The following is a 20,785-nucleotide window of genomic DNA, read 5'->3' as shown; positions in this document are numbered from 1 at the left end:
TTAAGTAGAAACATGACACTGCATGTAAAGAAATAATTTTTTCAGGGCAGCAATGACATCCCTGTTCCTGAGGCTATAAATCATGGGGTTGAACATGGGAGTCACGATAGTGTAGAAGAGAGACAGCAGTTTGTCAATTCCTGCAGAGTGACTGGTCTTTGGCCTTAGGTAGTTGGTGCTAGCAGATGCAAAAAACAGCACCACAACCAGCAGGTGGGAAGAGCATGTGGAGAAGGCCTTGGCCCGGCCTTGGGCTGTTGGCAACCTCAGAATGGTGGAAATAATTTTGCTATAAGAGGTAAGAATTAGCATGAAAGGGACAGTAGCAAAGAATATCGCCATCACATAGACAGACACCTCCTGAGCAGAAGTGTCCCCACAGGCCAGCTTGAAAATGGGGGGTATGTCACAGAAGAAGTGGGGGATTCGGTTGGACTTACAGAAATGCAGAGAGAAGATCTGGCACGTTTGCCCTATCTGGACAGCAACTGGACCCAGCCAGGAGGCAGCTGTGAGCTGAGCACACTTCTTTGGAGTCATGAGCAGGGGATAGCGCAGGGGGTGACAGATGGCCACATAGCGGTCATAGGACATCACAGCCAGCAGGAAGCACTCAGTGGCTGATAGTATAAGGAAGAAACACAATTGCATGGCACAGCCCAGCACAGAAATGTTTCTCTTCTGAGTCCAAAGGTCAAAGAGAATCCTAGGGAGAGTGACTGAAACATAACAGATTTCCAAAGAAGAAAAATTTGCCAGGAAAAAATACATGGGTCTCTGTAGCGCAGGGTCCAGGATTGTTACGATGATGATGAGGCTGTTTCCAATTAGCACGACCAAGTAAATGATGGTGAACACCCCAGACAGAAAGCCCTGGAGCTCTGGAAGGTCCGAAAACCCCAGCAGGACAAAGTGCCTCACCGTGGAAACATTGCCTCCTGCATGTATCCCTTTATGTATCATCTGTGGGAATAAGCAGAAACTCAAATAATTTCATTGAATTCAACTTTATTTAATCATTTTTAATACAAAGTGGTTCACTAAGTGCTTTATCCCATTCCCTGTTGGAGCAAAAATTATAATGATAGGAGCACAAAACTCGTAGCTCTTTATTTTCATTATTAATAAATACACAAGAAAGATCTTTTTTTCTTTTCTCCCTTCAAAGAGAAATTATATTTGTTGGTCAGGTGCATTATTTTAAATACAATTCACATTTGGATTCCCTAAAGCTCAAGCTCTGAGTTGCAGCAAACTCTGAAGCAGAACAGTGATTAATTTCATTAATTTACCATGATGTCCTCACTTGTCAAAGTCCCTTCCTACCATTTTCAGTTCTAAATGAATTACGTTGTTCAAATAAATACTTTTATAAAATACAGAATAGTTCTTAGCGCTTAGTAGTTAACTTTTATTTTATTTCTTCTAGTAGTCTTTTCACAGTTTTATCCATCTTTTACTTTCTCTATAACATTTCTCTTTTTTATTAAGAAATCATAATGTACTAATAAAATATGGAATATTATTGAGTTTTATAATTTTATTTGAATTTTAATGTAAGATCTATAAAGAGAGCTTTTGTAAGTTTTGTCAGGAGTTGCCATGGAGAGGAGTGATCTACCTTCCTTGTTGATCAGTCTCAGAATTTAAAAGGTACAGCTTATATCCATGATTGCAGGAAGGAACAAATTAGATCGTGCAGATTCGAATTGTGCAGTCATGCTACAGACAGAGCAGGGACCACATCTCATCTCCGTGACTTCCCTGCATCACTCAGGTCTTCACTGACTGCTGCTTAATCTTCATGTTATTTGTTCCACTGCATCTTTTCCTAATAGGTGTATATGCGTGGCTTTACATATTTATATGAATTAGAATGTGATTTTTTAAAATCTCAACATGATCTTTCCTTATTGCCGGAGTTATGCTGTATGTTTCCATTGGTATTTTACAAGTTTGCTATGCAATTCAGTATTCCATAAAATTGGGTTCCCTAATTAAACTTCGAAATTACCAGTGAGTGGCATTGAATGCACAACTACACTGGTCTCCAGCACACACACCAGGTCCTCCCCAATCTGCAGGTCTCACCTCTAGAACTATATGGAAAAGAACTTCCTGTGTGATTCTGTGTGCTCAGGATGAGTCGTTAAAATCGGGCAATTTCCAGCTACTGTGATTTCATCACTCTTGCAGAAGTAGCCGTTCTGCTTGTTGTTTCTCTGATGCACTGGATGACATCCATGTTATGTGTCTTTTGAAAAGCAGAGGAGACTAAATCACCAGGCAGAAGGGATGCACGATAACCCTAAACTGAGACTTGTGGTGAGTCAGCACCGTGATCACAATGGGAGTTTAAGAAATACACAGACTCAGGTGCTGGGGCCATCGGGCACATCTGTGAGCCCAGCTCCCTTGGAGGCTGAGGAGGATGGTCTCCGAGAAAACCCGGCCGCACCGGGAGAGCCTATCTGAATAAAAATAAATAAATACAGGGCTACATTAAAACCCCGGATTCAGTCTCCACTATTATAAAATTCTCTCTCTCTCTCTCTCTCTCTCTCTCTCTCTCTCTCTCTCTCCCTCTCGCACACACACACATGCACACACTCACACTCAAATGGAGACATAACAGTCCGTGCAGCACGGGGCACCCTGAAGACTTTCTGAAAGTGACACAAAAATTCCTTTCATCACCTAAAAATTCCAGACAAAACACTAAGGTACATCTCAAAGAGTGCATTAAGTATTTCAATTAATTGTGACAAGTACATACTCCCCTTGATGAAACGTGATGCTTCAGACTCCACCCCACCAAAGCTCCACATCCTCGAGAGAGGAGAACGGGGGAGGCCGTGAGGGTGAGGCATGGATCGGAAGCTCTCCTTAGAGTGAGAGCCAGGCCCTGCCATACTGGAGATGAAAATAGAGAATGTGCTGCTCTACGGGTATTTTGAAAAATTAAAGTAAATGATATATTTTGAGAGTTTTCCTTAAAGATAAACAAACATTTGAAGAAACAAATTTACTCTGAATTGAAAACTACAAAACATGTACAAAGAGCACATGGCAGAAAATAAACACAGAAACACACATACTAATATATAAGTATTTATCAGCCAAAAGAAAAAGATAAAAATAAAGGCACATCCTGCCAAAAAAGTTCTGTAACTGGGTTTCCGTGATGGTCAGAAATTAGTATATAAATGAGACATCATTAAGATACGACTTCAAGTTAAGACAAATCTCTGCTCTGGGTCACTGTCCGACCCCTCCACACCACAATCGTATTTACTCAGCTCCTGTTCACTCGGACTGGACACTAGTGGGGGAACAGCAAGCAAAGCACCCAAGGCCGCCCTTGACTCATAAGCCAGTTCAATGATGTCCTCTCAGTGTCCTGTTCTTTACTTAGTAGAAGTCGTGCTGTACAGAGAGAGAGCTCAGGACTCACTACAGACACCGTGCTTCAGTGCGAACTTACACACAGTTGTCATTGAGTGAACAGCCAGAATCACAGTGCTGCTAGTGAAAATATAATAGGATTTAATACATGATCTCATTATACAGAAAATGCTTTTCATTTTGGTCCTATGTGAACTTGTCATGAGTAAAGCTAGAAAAGCACAAGGTCTCTGGATCAGTGGTTTGAAACAATATAATAAAATTATTTTGGTGTAATTAGGATTGAGTTTCCAGTGCTAAAGCTACAGGTCCTGATAGAATTAAATTTGTATTAGATGGAAGGAGCTCATGCTTAGCTGTTTTGATCAAAGTTAAATATAATATTTACCTTTATTGCCTGCATAAGAGATGAGAGAAGAGATAGAAGGATTTATTTTCAGGCTCTGTAAAATTTATTTGAAACAGAGGCTAACAATCAGCTCAAATATGATCTGTCATCAGAATTGATAATGTGCTTTAAGTACTATGAATTTCCACCCTGGGGATGAACTCTTTCTCAAGCAACCTTCTAAATGAGCTAAAGTATTCTGCCTGCCACGCAGGAATTTGGAGGACACCAAAGTCCTCTGAGTCCATGCTGCTCCCATTAGTTAGCAGACAGGCATCCTTCTCAGTAACCGCTAAAAACTACAAGCCTAGCTCACATCAGAACAGTATGATGATCGCACCAAATGAGATGCTCTTTACAAGGTGCCTGCACACCATGTGTGAGACTAGGAAGTCTGTTTTTCTACCACTCAACATGGAGATGTGAATTCTAGGGCTGCCAGATGGTTGTGTTCTCTTCACTATCATCTTCCTCCACCAGCTGCACACTTCCAGGCTGGCCTCATCATACCTTTCCCTGAAAATGGGATGGGAGAAGGGGTATCAAAATAGGACCTCTCACCTATTTCCTTTAAGGAGTGCAAACTGGCAAAGGCTTGCCAAATTTCTAGATACAGCTCCTGATATAAACTATAATTAAGAGTCCACCAAGCTGAAGGGAGGGTACAGAGTGTCATTTCCAGTTGAGTTGCCCTGTGAGTGGATATGAGACTCTATTTCTCTTATTAAGAACCCTTCATAATCAATATATAAAATTGCATGTAGTAACCTGACTTGCAAATGTTTGGACAGGGCAGGAAGGACAGAGGGTGAAAAGAAAGAAGAGAGGTGTACCATACAATATGTGTGAGCACCATACCCCATGATGAATATGTTTATGACTTCACAAATGCACACAAATAAAATTTTAATTAAGAAGTGGGTCTTGGTCTCCATCTCCAGCTCCTTGTCTAACTTATTTCACAAAAAATAATGGCGATCTCCTGGGGAGACCAATTATAAAGCTAGGATGAAAACTCCTGGAAGATATGTTCATGGCTCAGGGAGAAATGCATTATCCTGCTGAATGATGTAAGAACTAGAAGTTCAACAGAAGAACAGAAAGAGAGCCAAGAAGAGCCTCCTAAATCCAAAGTCAAATCTGAGAGTTGTTGATTCTGACCCCTCAGGGATGGACAGTAAGAGAGGTGTCAGGAGGATGTGAGTAGGATTAGAAGACAGACACAAACCAAGGAAAGAAGTGTGGAAAGCACTTCCTCGGTGCTTACCCTTAAGTCAGTGTTATTGAACAGAAGGATCCCTGAGATGTGGCACAACCCTGAGAAGCAAGCTTTAAACCTGGCAGGTGTCCTGGGCTCTCAGGAACCTGTGGTGTCCTAGGCCCTGCCCACTCTGCATGGTCCCACAGGAGGCCACGCAGCCCCGTGCTGCAGCTGAGCTGAGCCAGCAGTCGCTCCCTGACGGGTAGCTGGGCACTGCCTTTGCTGATCAGAGACTTATTCTTTCCAGGCTGACTTAGGCAGCAAGGCCAAGTGACAAGCAGGACCTACAAAGCCGCGCACCTCGGATTCCTCAGAGGTGGTTGTGAGGTGAGCACAGTCCCACTCCTGGGCCTTCGCTGATCTGCAGAGGGTGCAGGCTGCCACGCGCGGCACTTGGCACAGGCGGGCTCATCTCCTGCTTGGTCCCGGTGTGTGCAGGGCACACCTCGTGTGCGTTCCCCACTCACCAAGTGACCCGACACGCAGACCGAGGTCGCACTCAGACCCCGGCCATTCCTGCGCTTCAACACTAGGATCGTTTCTCCTGGACATAATCATACTTTCTTCATAGATTGATTTTGAAACAAAATAAAATCCTAAACCCATTGTGTATTAAATTTATTTTTAAAAGTTTCTGGTTCTACTTCTTTTGATGAAAAATTCTTTATTTCGTCCATTTTCTAAGTAATGTACAATCATTCCTACCAGCTTCTCAACATAATTGCAGAGGGAAGAGGAAAATTTCCTATGAAATGCAGATATACTTATAATGTCTCAGAAATTGGTAATGGTATACATACCTACATGTTTCACTACATTCCAATGTTTTATTACAAAAATCTTTAGAAATTAACTTGAAGGTCAAACTGAGATCACTGAAGTTCTTGTCAAATGCTACATATTTCGTCTATTAACTATTTCAGAAGTACATTGTCATAAGTTTTATATACTATGGGTACCAAAAAATTTACACTTTCTTTAACAACCACATTGAATGAATGGAGATACTGATATCGAGTCTCAGAGATAAGTTTATTTTTTTTAACTTAAGAAACCACATCCCCAACAAATCCTGCTTAGATTTCTATCAAGTGAATCCCATTTAAAAGTGCAATTAGGTGGCTACTCTCATGAGAAGCTAAAGAGTGTTTAGATGGAGTCACACTTTGGAACTTTATGTAATCAGTTCCCTACAGAATTTAGACTCCTAGATGACCTGAAAATGGATCTAAATCCCATTTATAAGCATGGCATTATTTCAACCAAGGGGATTAAAGATCAAAGGATACAACACATCACTAAATATGGAAGTAGTGTTTTATTTATTTTCCTCAAACAATCCAACATTATTCATATTGTAAAGAGAAAATGCTGTATGATGCAGGTACATTGGACAATTTCAAAGACTGCACAGAAAACAGGAAAAATGACAACGCTTTCAAATAGTGCAAGCTGGAAATCAGTGGAGGATTCCGATACGGCTGTCTTTGAACAGACCTTTTATGATATGTGAATCACGACATTTCACCTACAGTGTGACTGCTATGAGATCGCTAAATGTTGCATGAGAGCTGCAGATACCTTAGAGTAACCGTGCACGTGAGGTGCGTCTGGAGTCACAGTGCAGTTCTTAGTCATAGGGCAACCAGCACAAAACCTGTGGGCCCAAACAACCGAGGGTGAGGTTGGGATTCCCTTGTGTACAGTGAGGGATGCAGGTGACTTCTGCCTTCTGCAACTTCAGCGGGGGATTGATTGCTACACAACTGTGCCCGTGCATGCGTGTGTCCGTGTGTGTGTCTGTGTGCGCTGTCTTAGTCACATTTTCATCTTTGGGACACAAAGTCAAAGCCCACACCCTCTGGGAGGAGAAGGCAGTGACGTCGGCTCACTATCTAAGCTCCGGTCCTCCCATCCGCTGGGTGCAGCTCGAAGACACAAGGTGGACGGCAGGGCACAGCTGCTCACGAGGCGGTGGTCAGGAGGCAGAGAGCGGAAGCAGAAGCCGGATGGGAGAGAAACCTCTGCAGACTGCGCTCCTCCTCCCCAGCTCCAGGCAGGCTCCGCCTCATCTCATCCAAGTGACCTGCGGGCTCATCCACCTGAGAACGGACGCCCCAATACCCGCCACCTCCCGGAAGTCCCACCTCCTCAGGCACTGGGGGGTCATGGCTTAGATCCCCAGGATTTTATGTAATTCATAGGTAGATGGATACCTGTGTAATCAAAGCACATATCATTGCAAGTTGCTCTCCTTTTACTAACATCTGATAACACTAAAAATATCTCATATTGAAAATTTTTACGTGGTTGTTTCCGCATCTCCAGTCACAAGCACCACACGGATGCACCAGACCACCGGTATGGAATACTCTGTCCTTGACAGGAGAACTCACAATCTCACACTGCACACAGCTTCTCAGACAGCCTCACACGTCCCTCACGGAGACACTGGTCTGTGGACTACACTTCCCGGCCTTTAGTAAGGACAGAGTGAGGTGAAAAGTGGAACATTTCGTGGAGATAACTACGATTCTACAATGAGCAATGACCACACATGGGCGTCTTTCCCCAGGCTGTGTCCGTCACTGTTTGGCCACACAGAAGATGTCCACTTTGTCAAAGCGAAGGACTTCTTCACTGGAAGACACTGATAACTATTGGACCCTTGCCTAGAACCCTTTCCTCTCCCTGTCTGTGCTGATTCATAACTAAGGCTGAAAGTGGACATCCAAGGGTGCCCCTCTGCTGCACAACAGAAATCGATGTTTGCCCCTCATTTACCTAATTCAGCCTTTCAATTTGGTGAAGGACTACAACCTTGTTACAAACAATTTGGTGGCATAGTTAGTTGATGCCTCTTGCTTTCAAGAGATGATAGGATCAATTAGGTCAGAAATGAATGGATTTGTCATGAACATGAAAAAGGGAAATGCCAAAAGCATTGAGTGACAACTTGACAAAATTTGATGCAATGGTACTAATGCTTGAATGACAGAATAAGCAAATGAAACACCTGCAAAATTAGAAGTATCAAGGAAGTTTTCCAAGAGAATTAGTACTATGCATGATTTCCAGAGAATGGAGCCCCTCAGCTCACAGACACACAACATATGCACTGATGAGCATTAGTTGAAATAAGTATTGGTCCAGTCATTTTAATGAATTGATATTATAAAGGATTGGTTTTTTAATCTGTTACTGCAGAATAATAAGAATGTAAAAAGGAAAGAAAGATGGAGACACTGACCAGGACCTTTCAAATTACTTTCTGTTTCCTAAAATGGTGAAATCCCTTTTATTTCCAAACATAAAGAACTCATGATCTTCTATGCTCCTCAGGATTTCTCTAATTGACAAGACACTTGCCTCCCATCCCTTCCTGTCCCCTGTGTGTCTTTACTTAGGTCGCAGACTTAATATCTCTAAGAAAGACTTCTCCTCCACACTAAATGGGACGTTGTGTCAGGATTACAGCCACCCTCTCTTTACCTCAGTATTGCAGAAAGCTTTATTGTGAATTGATTGTTCATTTTAATTAAGTTGTATTCCTTCTCTTACAAGATGAGATCCACTGGTAAATAAACAAGATTTGTCACGAAGCACACAGTTGCAAAATCTAATTCATAAACACTTAATCAACCTCAGTACAATTGCATGTGAGTGAGAACATGAAGAAAACCAACTGGAGCACAACTGTGAAAAGCAGGAAAACTTACCACAGGACTACCGCATATCAATTCCCAATAATAATGGATCCTGGCACATGGGGAGTTCTGCAACCCTTTATTACAATGAAATGAGTTCAAATGCCTATTTCAATAAGAAAACTGTGCCACTATTTGTTGTCCAAAATGCAATGCAACTTTTCCAAATAACAGACATTACATGTGTGTTACCTCTAGATATAAGGCAAGGTTTTAAAGACACGTTTTACTTCTCAGCTTTTTTACAGCCTCCTTCACATCCTTGTTCCGTAGGCTGTAGATCAGCGGGTTTAGCATGGGAATCACCAGAGTGTAAAACAGTGAGGTCATTTTGTCCTGGTCTAGGGAGTAGGATGAACTGGGCCGGAAGTACATGAAGAGCATGGTTCCCTGGAAAACAGAAACCGCAGTGAGGTGGGAGGTGCAGGTGGAGAAAGCTTTGAACCTTCCCTCAGCAGAATGGATCTTCATGACTGACAAGATAATATAAAAATAAGAGACAAGGACTCCTGAGATGGTGCTCAGTTCTATGAATCCAAAAACGGTGAATAAAGCCAGCTCATTGACCTCTATGTCAGAACAGGAAAGGAGATAAAGTGGAGGTAAATCACAGAAGAAGTGATTGATCTCATTAGACCCGCAGAAACACAGGCGGAAAGCCAGTGTGGTGTGGATCAGAGCATCTGTCAGCCCCACCAGGTAAACCCCAGCCACCAGCAGGGAGCACAGCCTGCTGGACATGTGGGCTGTGTACAGCAGGGGGCTGCTAATGGCCTTGTACCGGTCGAAGGCCATCACCGCCAGCAGCAGACACTCTGAGTCTGCAAAGACACAGAAGGTCAGAAACTGCAGAGCGCAGCCCAGGAAAGGGATTGACTTCTTCTGGGCCACCAAGTCCACCAGCATCTTGGGCCCAATTGCTGTGGAGTAGCAGAGGTCACAGAAAGAGAGGTGGCTGAGGAAGAAGTACATAGGGGTGTGCAGGTGGGGATCCACTACGATTAAAATCACCATCCCCAGGTTTGCCAGGAGATCGAAGAGGTAAACCAGGAGAAAGGCAGTGAAAAGGGTCACTTTGATATCTGTGTTGTCTGTAATTCCCAGGAAAATGAACTCATTCAAGGCAGAACAATTCCATGTGTTCATTTTCCTGTTCTCATCTAAAGTTAAAAACATAAGAGGTCCATTTTAAGTCTTCTGTACATTTCAAGTTATCCGTAAAGCAGAACAACTTTTGTTTCTGTAGTTTTGTTTTGTTTTGTTTTGTTTTTTCATTCTCACCAATACTGGATGCTTTTGAAAATCCTAGAAACCATCAATGCAAAATAGCAGTTGAGAAATTTTGAGTGAAATCTAAATATATATCATTCTGTATTGCCTTTTGATGGCTTCTCCAATTTCTCTGGATATTTCACTGTTCTACTTTCAGCAAATATATACTTGATTGAAATCTCAGAACATCTTCCAATTAATATGAAGGAAGCACAATTTTTAGGGGAATTACTTCATGAGAAATACAATTTAGTGCTTGCTATGTTTCTTAAAAGTTATCATTAACTTCGGAAAATATTTTAAAAAATGCAAACCTAGGAAAATAATATACATTTTATTCTGTTTAAAATTCATTCAGATTGTAAAAGACCATTTATTAATTGTAGAAATGAAAGTACTACAGACAAATAGAGATAAATATTATTATTGTACTTATCTAGCTATCATTAACATTTGATAAGTCCCAAATTAAGTTTATTAATTTTTTTTCTTAAAAATATTATGATCTTGACACAGTACTCCTTCCTTAATATAGAAGAATTTTGGAGCTAAAAGATTAGTCTTCTGTTCACTCAAAAAGAAATGCTAAAATGCCAGTTGGAAAACATACTTCAATCCAAAAATTTGCACTATGTCCCAGTCTATGAATGTATTTATTGCATAGAGCAAATTGTATTTATACAAAATTGAAAACAGGATGAAGTACAATTGTAAGTATAGAGCTGTGTATTCTCTTCCTGGAGTGTATGAACAGTCATGAAGAGCTGATGTATTTTCAGGTGTGCATGTGTCTTACTTGGAATATAGGAAGTGGACTCTTAGGGTTGAATACTGTGAGATTTTGTGATTAGGTTACTTTGTTATATGATATTCATGCACTGATAATTTCACATACTGTTATTTCTTGTGCTTTCTAATGTGATATTTCAAGTATATACTAATTTAGCTGCAAAAAACTGAAATTTAGGTCTGTATGTACACAATGATAAAATGAATAAAATCTACCTATGAACCCAGATAAAAGAAAAGGAAAATGAGTTTTTGTGCAAATTAATAAGCTCAGTAAGAATCTTTTTTTGAGGATGAATTACAACTTCAGATTAAAATTAGATTTCAGAATATGTTCTACTAAGCAATCTGTCACTAAATCATCAATTTATGCTTGTTCATTTCTCTCTCTCACTCTTTTTCTTACTTTTTTTTTGTTTTTGCATTATTTGTTAAATTTGAAAACCCAAAAACTTACCTGAGATGAACGATGCTTTGATAACTGCGCATCAGTCAGAGTGTTTTATTCTGACAGAAACCTTTGGGAGTGAAGTCTCCTAAACTACTTTTATTAGGTTTCCACGTTCTGCAAACCTATAATTAATTGTGCCACTGGGTCCGTATTTTCCCCTGTGAATACAGGAACCACTGAAGCACAGGGGGAGCTTACCTCTTGGATATAGTTCCCAACTCATGTCTGTCAGAGTGACGCTCTCAATTAATGTTATAGCACATGATACGTACAATACCTGCACATTTTCTGTATAAAATGTCACCTGTCTCATGCTTATCTACTGGAGCAGAATGTAATGAAACATCCCCCAAAGAATCTTTACCAATGCTTTCCCATCTTTATTTGTTTTACAAGTGTTCAGCATTTTTTTTTCCAAATCACTTAACTATTACTACCTTGTGATGATATTGGGATTGAGATATAATACATGAATTACAAAGTTCACAGTGAACACTTCTTTGGTGTGTAGAGTGGTCACAGGCTGGAGAATGACCAGGACTGTCTACTTGTAGAACACTTTCCTATGCTCAAAAAGGAGGACATCCGGAGTAGGAGAGAGTCCTCCCTCTCCTTTCCCGCAGTGCCTCGTTAACTCTAGGCTGCTTTCTGACTCTAGGTCTTCGTCTATTCTGCAGTTCAATACTCACAGAATACCACAGTATTTGCTTTCTTGGGTTAATACTTTCATTACCATGCTTTACATTCTCTTCAAGGAATAAATGATACATTGTTTTCCATGGATACAATTCATCGTGCGTGTCCACTCACCAGTTAAAGAGCTGACAGATTGTCTCCACGTTTTAGCTCCTAGGAATAACAGAGCCGTGGATACCCCTTCATGCCCTGCGAACACCACAGTGTTTACACAATCTTGTCACAGTCCCACCCCTAATCACTTGTCACCTTTCCTCCTTTCACTAATGTTATGACTGTGCCACATTCACTACATTCAGTGGAAATAAATGAAAGATTGTGTTAACTATGCTTAATTGATTTCTATAAGAAGTTCTTCAGGAATAATAATGGTGCACACAGTTTTTGTATTTTGATTCAATCATTTGTTGTCTCTCTTGCTCTCAGTTACTGTCACTGACACTGCTATTAATCTCACTGAGTAACTATTTCATCATGCTCTTGCTTTCTATTTTCATCTTATAATTTGACAAGCCACAATAGCAGATACAGAATACTTTAATTTGAAATTTACATATGATATGCTTTTCCCAAAACTTCTGGTTTTTTGTTTTTGTATTTTGTTTGTTTGTTTATTTTGGTACTGGGGATCGAACACATGTCCTTGTGCTTGAGAGACAGGTGGCGGAACCACTGAGCTAAATCCCCAGCATTTCTCTATTTTCTAAAAGTGGGAAAATATAGTAAAAGTCACTATTGCTTAGATAATCACCCTCAAATGTCTATTGGAGAAGAAATTGCTGTTCTAGCTATAGTACATTTTTTATTAAAGAGATAAATATGTTTATCTTCAGTGATCCTGTTTTTGTTGTACTATATATGTTATTTTTAAAAAGTAAAACGAATTCTGTTTGCAAGTTCTCCTTTAAATTTGAAGAATGATTTTTAAAACTTTGCTAATGATGCTAATACAAAGTACACCTCTAAAATGTTTAGATTAATAAAAAGAACCATGAATATGAGTCCCTTCATTAAGGCCCCCGTGTTTAGTTTTGTCCAAACAGCTCCACCGGAAAAGAAACTCACACATCTTTTAACACTAATTGCTCTCTCTGACACTCAAATACTTGTTTTCTTCATAAGAAAGCAAAAGCAGGCACAGACTGCACTGGATATCTAGTTCAGAGGTCCTTCTGCCTACCTTGCAAGCACAAGGACCTGAGTTTGATTCCCAGTACCGAGAGAGAGAAAGAGAGAAAGAGAGAGAGAGAGAGAGAGAGAGAGAGAGAGAGAGAGAGAGAGAGAGAGAGAGAGAAGGTCTAAATTAGGTGTGGTGGAGCGTGGAGCATGGCTGTAATCCCAGCACTCAGGAAGTTGCAGCAGAAGGATCCCTGTGAGTTTGAGACCAGTCTGGGCTACATAGTGAGTTCCAGGGCAGGCTCAACTATGTAGTGACAGCCTGTCTCAAAAAAATTAAAAAAAAAAAGCAGGCCCAGACTGAGAAACTGCTCATGAATGCCCAGCATAAGAGAATAAACTGGGTCTTTCTAAAGGTGGGTGTGACTTCAAGACCAGGCAGCTGAACTTTGTCTAAAGTTGTTCTGACTTTCCAAGCTCAAATTTGGTATGGATGACTTACAAATAATAGCGAGATTTCACATGCACCCAAGGTGCATGAGGATACGATATTTATGGACTTAGCACAAGTATGACAATTTTGTTGTACAGGAAGTAAGGAAATCCCACCTGCACCCATACCTTTTTAGTTTAATGAGTATTTGGCATTATTTTTCTCTTTATTTGGTGAGGAGTTGACCCAGGGTTGCAGACAGTAACACAAAGTCTTCAGCCATGACGTTGAAGACAATGCATTCTGTACCAGTAAATGTGGAGGAAAAGCTGCATGCAAATCTCAGAGCACAACCATAACACGAATATTATTTGTTCACTGATAAGAAATTGATAAGCATTTTGGGGACAGAGAGGAATAATTACAATCTACAAAGGCTAGGGTGCTAACATTCATAGCCGGGAAAGAGTCAGGAAGTGTCGGGGGTGAGTATTTCTTTACCTTAGAAAGTGCAGGGCATATCTTAAGATGCTCAAACAAACTGCCAAAACTAATAAACCAATTGTTACTATATCTTTGGATTCTGTCTCAATTCCTGAGCTGAAATAAGCACTCAATCTATATTACCTGACTCTATAATGTTTGTAAAAATATTCATTATAAGCTGAGTTCTAATCCAAAGAAATTGCTATGTTTTCACTGTATGGATTATACTTTATGATAACAGAAGAATAATTAGCTGCAAATTATTTAATTTTAGAGAAATTCATGGTGTTCACTCTGAGTATTCTCTGAGTATTCTTTCAGTCATTGCTTTTAGAAACTCAAACTACTTCCAGAAATTGAAAGAATTTAAATTTCTCTCAAAAAACAGATAATTTTATCTTGACCTTGGAGGATGGACATGAAAATATACAAAAGTAACAAACAAGCAAATTATGCAGTTATGATACTGGTATTGCCCCAGGGACCACAAAAGAATTTTTACAAGTTTCTGGCTCAATCCCTCATTTTTGTAATAAGTTTTATGACATTCCCCATTCCAAGGGCTTTGTTTATCTCATTTGGTCACTAAGTCCTTCTATGACCTGGGCACAGGAAAGACTCTGGTTGACCAGGTGGCTGAGTATTCCTGCAAGGTCTTCCCTGACTTCATCACCACAGAGAACTCAGCCGGAAGCAGGACTATTGTGAGACAGAGGTGATATTGGTTTGTTTTGTTTTGTTTTTTATCAATACTGGGATTGAACTCAGGATTTTGCCTTTCCCAGACACGGAAGGGGCCACTGACTACATCCCCACCTTAGAAATTCTCACAGTTAAGTGTGTTTTGAAATGAACAATTTATTTAGAAATACAAAGCATTGCTATAGGTTAGCAACAATTTTGAAAGATTATACAATGAAAATTATTTGGTAGACTGTATTTATTGTAAAAAATTATCCACCTAATTATGAAGCCTAATAAATCTGACATCCTATAGGGGCACTGGCTGTCCGAGATCTAGGACAGCAAATGGCTTAGTTCCAATATGGTTACAAAGGTGTCCAACAGCTGCTTGTGTGGATCTGTTTACAGCTCCCCTGGGCTGAGACCCAGCAGAATCCCCTGCCACAGTTCACACCCGAGACAGAATCAGGGCCAGTGTTGCATTTTGCAGGCGGCCAAGCGGGAGCGTCCTCTCCTGTCCAGGTGAGGCACAGACTCTCCTGTGCCCGCCGCGGCTGACTGGATGATGCTGGCTCCACCAGCTATAGGAATGCGCTGTACTCCCTGCAGTCAAGGAAACCTTCCTTTAATGGGCGAACGCTTCATAAGCGCCCTGCAGGGAGACTGACCAGACAACGGATTCCCTTCGGTCAGGACAGCACACCAAGTTAGCCAGCACAGTGAGCCTCGTGCTGGGCATCACCTCCCACCTTCTTCCTCTCCTCTCATGGACCGGGTCTGACTGGAGCCCGCGTTGGCCTCAGACTTGGGACCCACAGCCTCCACTGTGAGGGGACTGTGGAACTTGGTAGTGCTCTGCTCCACATTTTTGTCCTTTTTTTTTTCTTGCTTTTTCCTCACTAGAGCCAGCACTGAAATCTTTTTCCTTCTCTTTGTAGGGCTCATCTCAGTAGGTTGGGCCAACCTGCATATTCTCCCCATGGCAGGCTTAAAACATGCGCAAGATCTGCAGCGCCCCTTGGTCACACAATGCAGTTTGTTCAGAGGTAAGGGGATGGCTTCTGTTGGGTCTTAGGCTGCAGGTTGCAAACCCAAGCACCAAGTGTGAAGAAGACTCACACATGGCATCCATTTGTATTTAATGTAATGTGCTACAAGTGGGTACTAATAAAGAAGATTTAAAAAGTGCTTGTCTTATTTCTATGAAGAAAACAAAACAAAATCTCATCATAAAGTAACAAAAGAATAGCAATAGTAATATACTGAGTACCATGACCTTGAAAGAATGGTCAAAATGTTACTCAGAATACAAATCATAGACATTGATGTTGACTTAGATGTGGACAAAAACAGATGAAAATAAAAAAATAGATAAATAAAAGGTAAAACCATTCTTTTCAATGAACAAAAAAATAGTAGTATAAAAAATGTATCCTATATGTTAAAATTCTTTACAAACTACTGAACAAATAATTTGGAAATTATTTAAAATTCCTTCTATTTCCTATGCATCTATTTTCAACTATGATATAATATTAAGGATTCACATAAGAGAAACCACTTGGTATTTAAGCTTGTGTGTCTGACTTTTTTCATTTATGTTCTCAAGTCACATCTGTTTGCCTACAGAGGCCTCAATTTCATGTTTCTTTATGTCAGAGTTCTCCACTGCCCACGAATTACACCCTTTCTTTATCCATTCTTCTGGTGATGGACATAGAGGCTATTTCCAAATCCAGCTATTACAAATTGTGTTCCTATAAACATGAGTATGCACATATCACTGTAATATGATGACTTTATCACTTTTGGGGAGTTGCCTAGAGGAAAATATCTCAGTCAAATGGAATATCTACTTTTAGTGTTTGCAAAACTCTACACTGCTTTCCACAGTGGCTGTGCTAGTTTACATTCCCATCAATTACCACAGAGGAGCCAGGTGGCATCACAACGCTCTGCACTGCTCAGTAAACCTCTCCTTACCCAAGGTCTTCTGTGCTGATGTTTAATGAAAGTGTTTGCATACTGTGCCTCTTCATTTCAGAGAATATCTTAAAGAAAGGATGTCTTACAGTAGGGTTAAAATTATTGCATTATTGACATTTAAATAATGAGAACATGCAAACAAGTAGTTTTACTCTCCAACTTAATTGATATTAAGGAATGTCACTTTCCTCAGAATAGCAATCTGTAGTTATATCAATGAACTGAAATATAATAAACATAGCTAGTGATGGTTCTATGTTCTTATATTCATAGAGTCCACACATTTGCTCTAATAATGCTTTTCCAATTTTTATTAATCCTAACTATAGGCCTTTACCCAAAAATTATTCTATATGTTAGTAAGAAAAAGTGCAGTATGACCATCTTACTAATTATAAATGTGGTGAAGAAGAAAAAGTTAGCTGATATTTAACTACTCAACAATTTCTCAGAAAGAAGTTTTAAAAAGGAAGGAAATGGAAAACAAAATTTTTATAAATATGGAGGGTCAGAGGATTTCACGGAAGGAAAGGGGAATAGGGAAAATTCAAGAACCAAGATATATCATGTAGAGTTACAAATTCCTGATGTTGAATGTGATCATAACATAAGCCTAAAATGTGCCAATAAACTTAATGGAAAAATTCAGTTATATGAATTCATTGGACATCCCTGTACCCACAACACTGTGAATCCTGCTTTACACATTTAAGAAAATGGACCATGAATGTTAGCATTTCCACTCTGGGGGCTGTCTTCTTCATCATCACAGTGGTGGCTAGCATGGTCATTCTTATCTGCCAGTTGACAAACACTAGAGGCACATAAAACACTGTGTGAAGGCACATATAAATACAGATTTGCGTGAAGGAAGCATGAATAAAATATAATGTCATATGCTAGAAAAAGTGTAAATGAGTAAAGAAATGAGAAATGTTCAGAAGAAAAGCTAAGATGGCCCTTATCATATGCCTTATATATGGCTTTACAGAGCTAGAGCCACAGACTGGAATAGCTACCATATGAAATGCAACAACAAAAATGTCTTAAAGTGGCTCATGTTTTTGAGCCCTTGTATGTGAAGGTGGGACATTTAGGATTCTACTGAGTCATGCTCACTTTCCTCAAACTTGTCAGTTTAAATGTTCAATAATTTTATACATTTTAGCAGGTGTTACAATAAAAAAAATTAGGTAAACTACAGTGATGAATCTCTGAGAACTTCTCATTAACCTGGAAATTATTTCCAAAAGTTTTATACTTGCAATTATATATAGGTATAAAAATGTCTACATATTTGTGCTATGACTAAGAGAGATTAGATAATTAAAAAAGATTAATTTGAGCCATAATAGAGAGGAAGAAGTATATGTACAAAGTAACCACATTAAGCAAACTGGAGTTTTGCCTTATATCATGCATTCTTCCATGAAATTATTAGGCACAGCGCTAAGCAATGTGACCTTTTCTTCTGGTATCAATAGGTAAGAACTACATAGTCTTACACAGTTACTTCAATAAATAAATTCTAATGCTGATGCTGCAAACATCTAGATTCATTTGGAGTTTATTGGGGCATGTACTCTTTCACTGAATTGTTCAGAGGATAAGGATTCATTGCTTAACTACTTTTGGTAACTATTATTATATGCGGTAAAGATTTCAAAAAATGTCAGAAAATACAAGTACTATACAGGCATCTAGGAAAACAACATCCCTTAAATTTAACCACAAGAAAGCAGTTTGTATTTGTACATTTACCCGGTAAAGTTGATGCACATTAAAACTTAATTTAGTATGTTCAGGTGTGACTTACTGAAGAGAGCTGAACCTTTCCACTCTACATCCAGGCACAGTACTATGCAAGCCGAAACATAAATGTAATGAGAACGCAGTAAGTTCTCAAATGGAGATTACAGAGTATTGAAATATTTCTCTGACAACTATATGATTCAAACGTTAAGAAGATCCACGGCACTGTGTTTGAAGAAATAATTTTCTCAGTGCCTCAGTCACGTCCTTGTTCCTGAGGCTATAAATGAAGGGGTTGAACATGGGAGTCACGACAGTGTAGAAGAGAGACAGCAGTTTGTCGGTTCCTGCAGAGTGGCTGGACTTTGGTCTGAAGTAAGTAATGCCAACAGACCCAAAAAACAGCACCACAACCAGCAGGTGGGAAGAGCATGTGGAGAAGGCCTTGGCCCGGCCTTGGGCTGTTGGCAACCTCAGAACGGTGGAAGCGATTTTGCTATAAGAAGCAAGGATCATCACGAAAGGGACAGCAGCAAACACCATTGTTACCACACAGAGAGACACCTCCTGAGCAGAAGTGTCCCCGCAGGCCAGCTTGAGAATGGAGGATATGTCACAGAAGAAGTGGGCGATTTGGTTGGACTTACAGAAATTCAGAGAAAAGATCTGGCACGTTTGCCCTATCTGGACAGGAACTGCACCCAGCCAGGAGCCAGCCGCCAGCTGAGCGCACTTCTTTGGGTTCATGAGCAGAGGATAGCGCAGAGGGTGACAGATGGCCACATAGCGGTCATAGGACATCACAGCCAGCAGGAAGCACTCAGTGGTTCCCATCAAGAGGAAGAAACACAGTGGTGTGGCACAGCCCTGCACAGAAATGTTTCTCTTCTGAGCCCAAAGGTCAAAGAGAATCCTAGGGAGAGTGACTGAAACATAACAGATTTCCAGTGAAGAAAAGTTAGCCAGGAAAAAATACATGGGTCTCTGTAGTGCACAGTCCAGGATTGTTACAGTGATGATGAGGCTGTTTCCAATTAGCACGACCAAGTAAATAATGGTGAACACCCCAGACAGAAAGCCCTGGAGCTCTGGAAGGTCTGAAAACCCCAGCAGGACAAAGTGCCTCACCGTGGAAACATTGCCTCCTGCACTTATCCCTTCAGGTGTCATCTGTGGGAATAAGCAGAAGTTCAAGAAATTTCATGGGCTTTAACTTTATTTAATCATTTTTAATACAAACATGGTGCACTAAGTGATTTTTCCCTTTCTATAGGAGCAAAAAGAATAAATATTGGACCTCTAAACTCGTAGTTCTTCACTTGTTTTTATTAATAAATACACAAGTGACGTCTTTATTCCTTTTTCCCCTCTAAGACAAATTGTATTTGTTGATGTGTTACATTATTCTAAATATGATTCCTACTTGAATTCTCTAAAGCTCAAACACTGAGTTGTAGCAGACTCTGAAGCATAGCAATGATTAATTTCATTACTTTACCATGATGTTCTCACTTGTCAAAGACCCTATCATTTTCAGTTCTAAATTAATTTTTTGTTTAAGTAAATATTTTTATAAAATACAGAAGTTCTTAGAACTTAGTACCATTAAGATTTATTGCTTCCTGTAATCTTTTCATAGTTTGATTCAGCTTTTGCTTACTGTATGACTTGCTTCTTTATTAAGTAGTCATAATATACTAACCATAAAATGTGGAATGTTGTTGAGCTTTTTAGTTTTACTTGTATTTTAATGTAATATCATGAAATTAGCAGTTGTGAGCTTTACCATGATTTTTCATGGAGAATGAGCTCCAAGTCTGTCTTCCTTTTGGGGAAAGCTCAACATTTACACAGACATCTATGACTAAGGAAGTAACTAATTAGATTATGCAGATTTATAACATGGAAAAAGCAATGACAAAACTATATCTTCAAGACTGTCCTACATCATTCAGGTCTTCGCTAATAGTTTTTTCTTTACATTACTTGTTCCATTCAATCCTTAATGAGTGTATATGTGTGTTTTTATATGTTTGAGTGTATTAGATGGGGATAATTAATCTTTTTTTTTTTTTTTTTTGGTTTTTTGAAACAGCATCTCACTATGTAGCGAGACTGACCAGGAACTCACTATGTAGCTCAGGCTGGTCTCGAACTCCCAGCAGTCCTCCTGCCTCAGCCTCCCGAGAGCCACCACACCCAGTGATAATTAATGTTAATATGTTCTTTCCTTATTGCCAGAGGTATATGATACATTTCTATTAGTATTCTATACATTTTGTATGCAATTCAGTATTTTACAAAATTGGATTCCCTAAATGAACTTCAAAACTACAAATGAGTGGAATTGATTGCATGT

The 20,785-nt window shown here is 39.8% G+C and overlaps 3 protein-coding genes across 3 annotated transcripts; all 3 read right to left on the bottom strand.

The window, feature by feature from the left end:
- On the bottom strand, nucleotides 1-963 carry LOC104877173 (olfactory receptor 10AG1). The gene has a single exon (XM_010645567.1). It carries the CDS (start codon nucleotides 961-963, stop codon nucleotides 1-3), a length of 963 nt encoding a protein of 320 aa, XP_010643869.1.
- Nucleotides 964-8,974: 8,011 nt separating this feature from the next.
- Nucleotides 8,975-9,907, bottom strand: LOC104877134 (olfactory receptor 5W2). Its single transcript, XM_010645503.1, has one exon. It carries the CDS (start codon nucleotides 9,905-9,907, stop codon nucleotides 8,975-8,977), a length of 933 nt encoding a protein of 310 aa, XP_010643805.1.
- An 8,726-nt stretch (nucleotides 9,908-18,633) lies between these two features.
- Nucleotides 18,634-19,596, bottom strand: LOC104877181 (olfactory receptor 10AG1). The gene has a single exon (XM_010645580.1). It carries the CDS (start codon nucleotides 19,594-19,596, stop codon nucleotides 18,634-18,636), a length of 963 nt encoding a protein of 320 aa, XP_010643882.1.
- Between the last annotated feature and the right edge of the window lie 1,189 nt (nucleotides 19,597-20,785).

The sequence above is a fragment of the Fukomys damarensis genome, unplaced genomic scaffold (genome assembly GCF_012274545.1).
Source record: "Fukomys damarensis isolate Sample0158 unplaced genomic scaffold, DMR_v1.0_HiC HiC_scaffold_118, whole genome shotgun sequence".
NCBI lineage: Eukaryota > Metazoa > Chordata > Mammalia > Rodentia > Bathyergidae > Fukomys > Fukomys damarensis.
Note: the sequence above shows the minus strand (reverse complement) of the source record. Positions and strands in the feature narration are given on the sequence as shown.

Excerpts from the sequence above, each read along its gene's own strand:
- LOC104877173 (XM_010645567.1), bottom strand. The coding sequence starts at position 963 with ATGATACATAAAGGGATACATGCAGGAGGCAATGTTTCCACGGTGAGG.
- LOC104877181 (XM_010645580.1), bottom strand. The coding sequence starts at position 19,596 with ATGACACCTGAAGGGATAAGTGCAGGAGGCAATGTTTCCACGGTGAGG.
- LOC104877134 (XM_010645503.1), bottom strand. The coding sequence starts at position 9,907 with ATGAACACATGGAATTGTTCTGCCTTGAATGAGTTCATTTTCCTGGGA.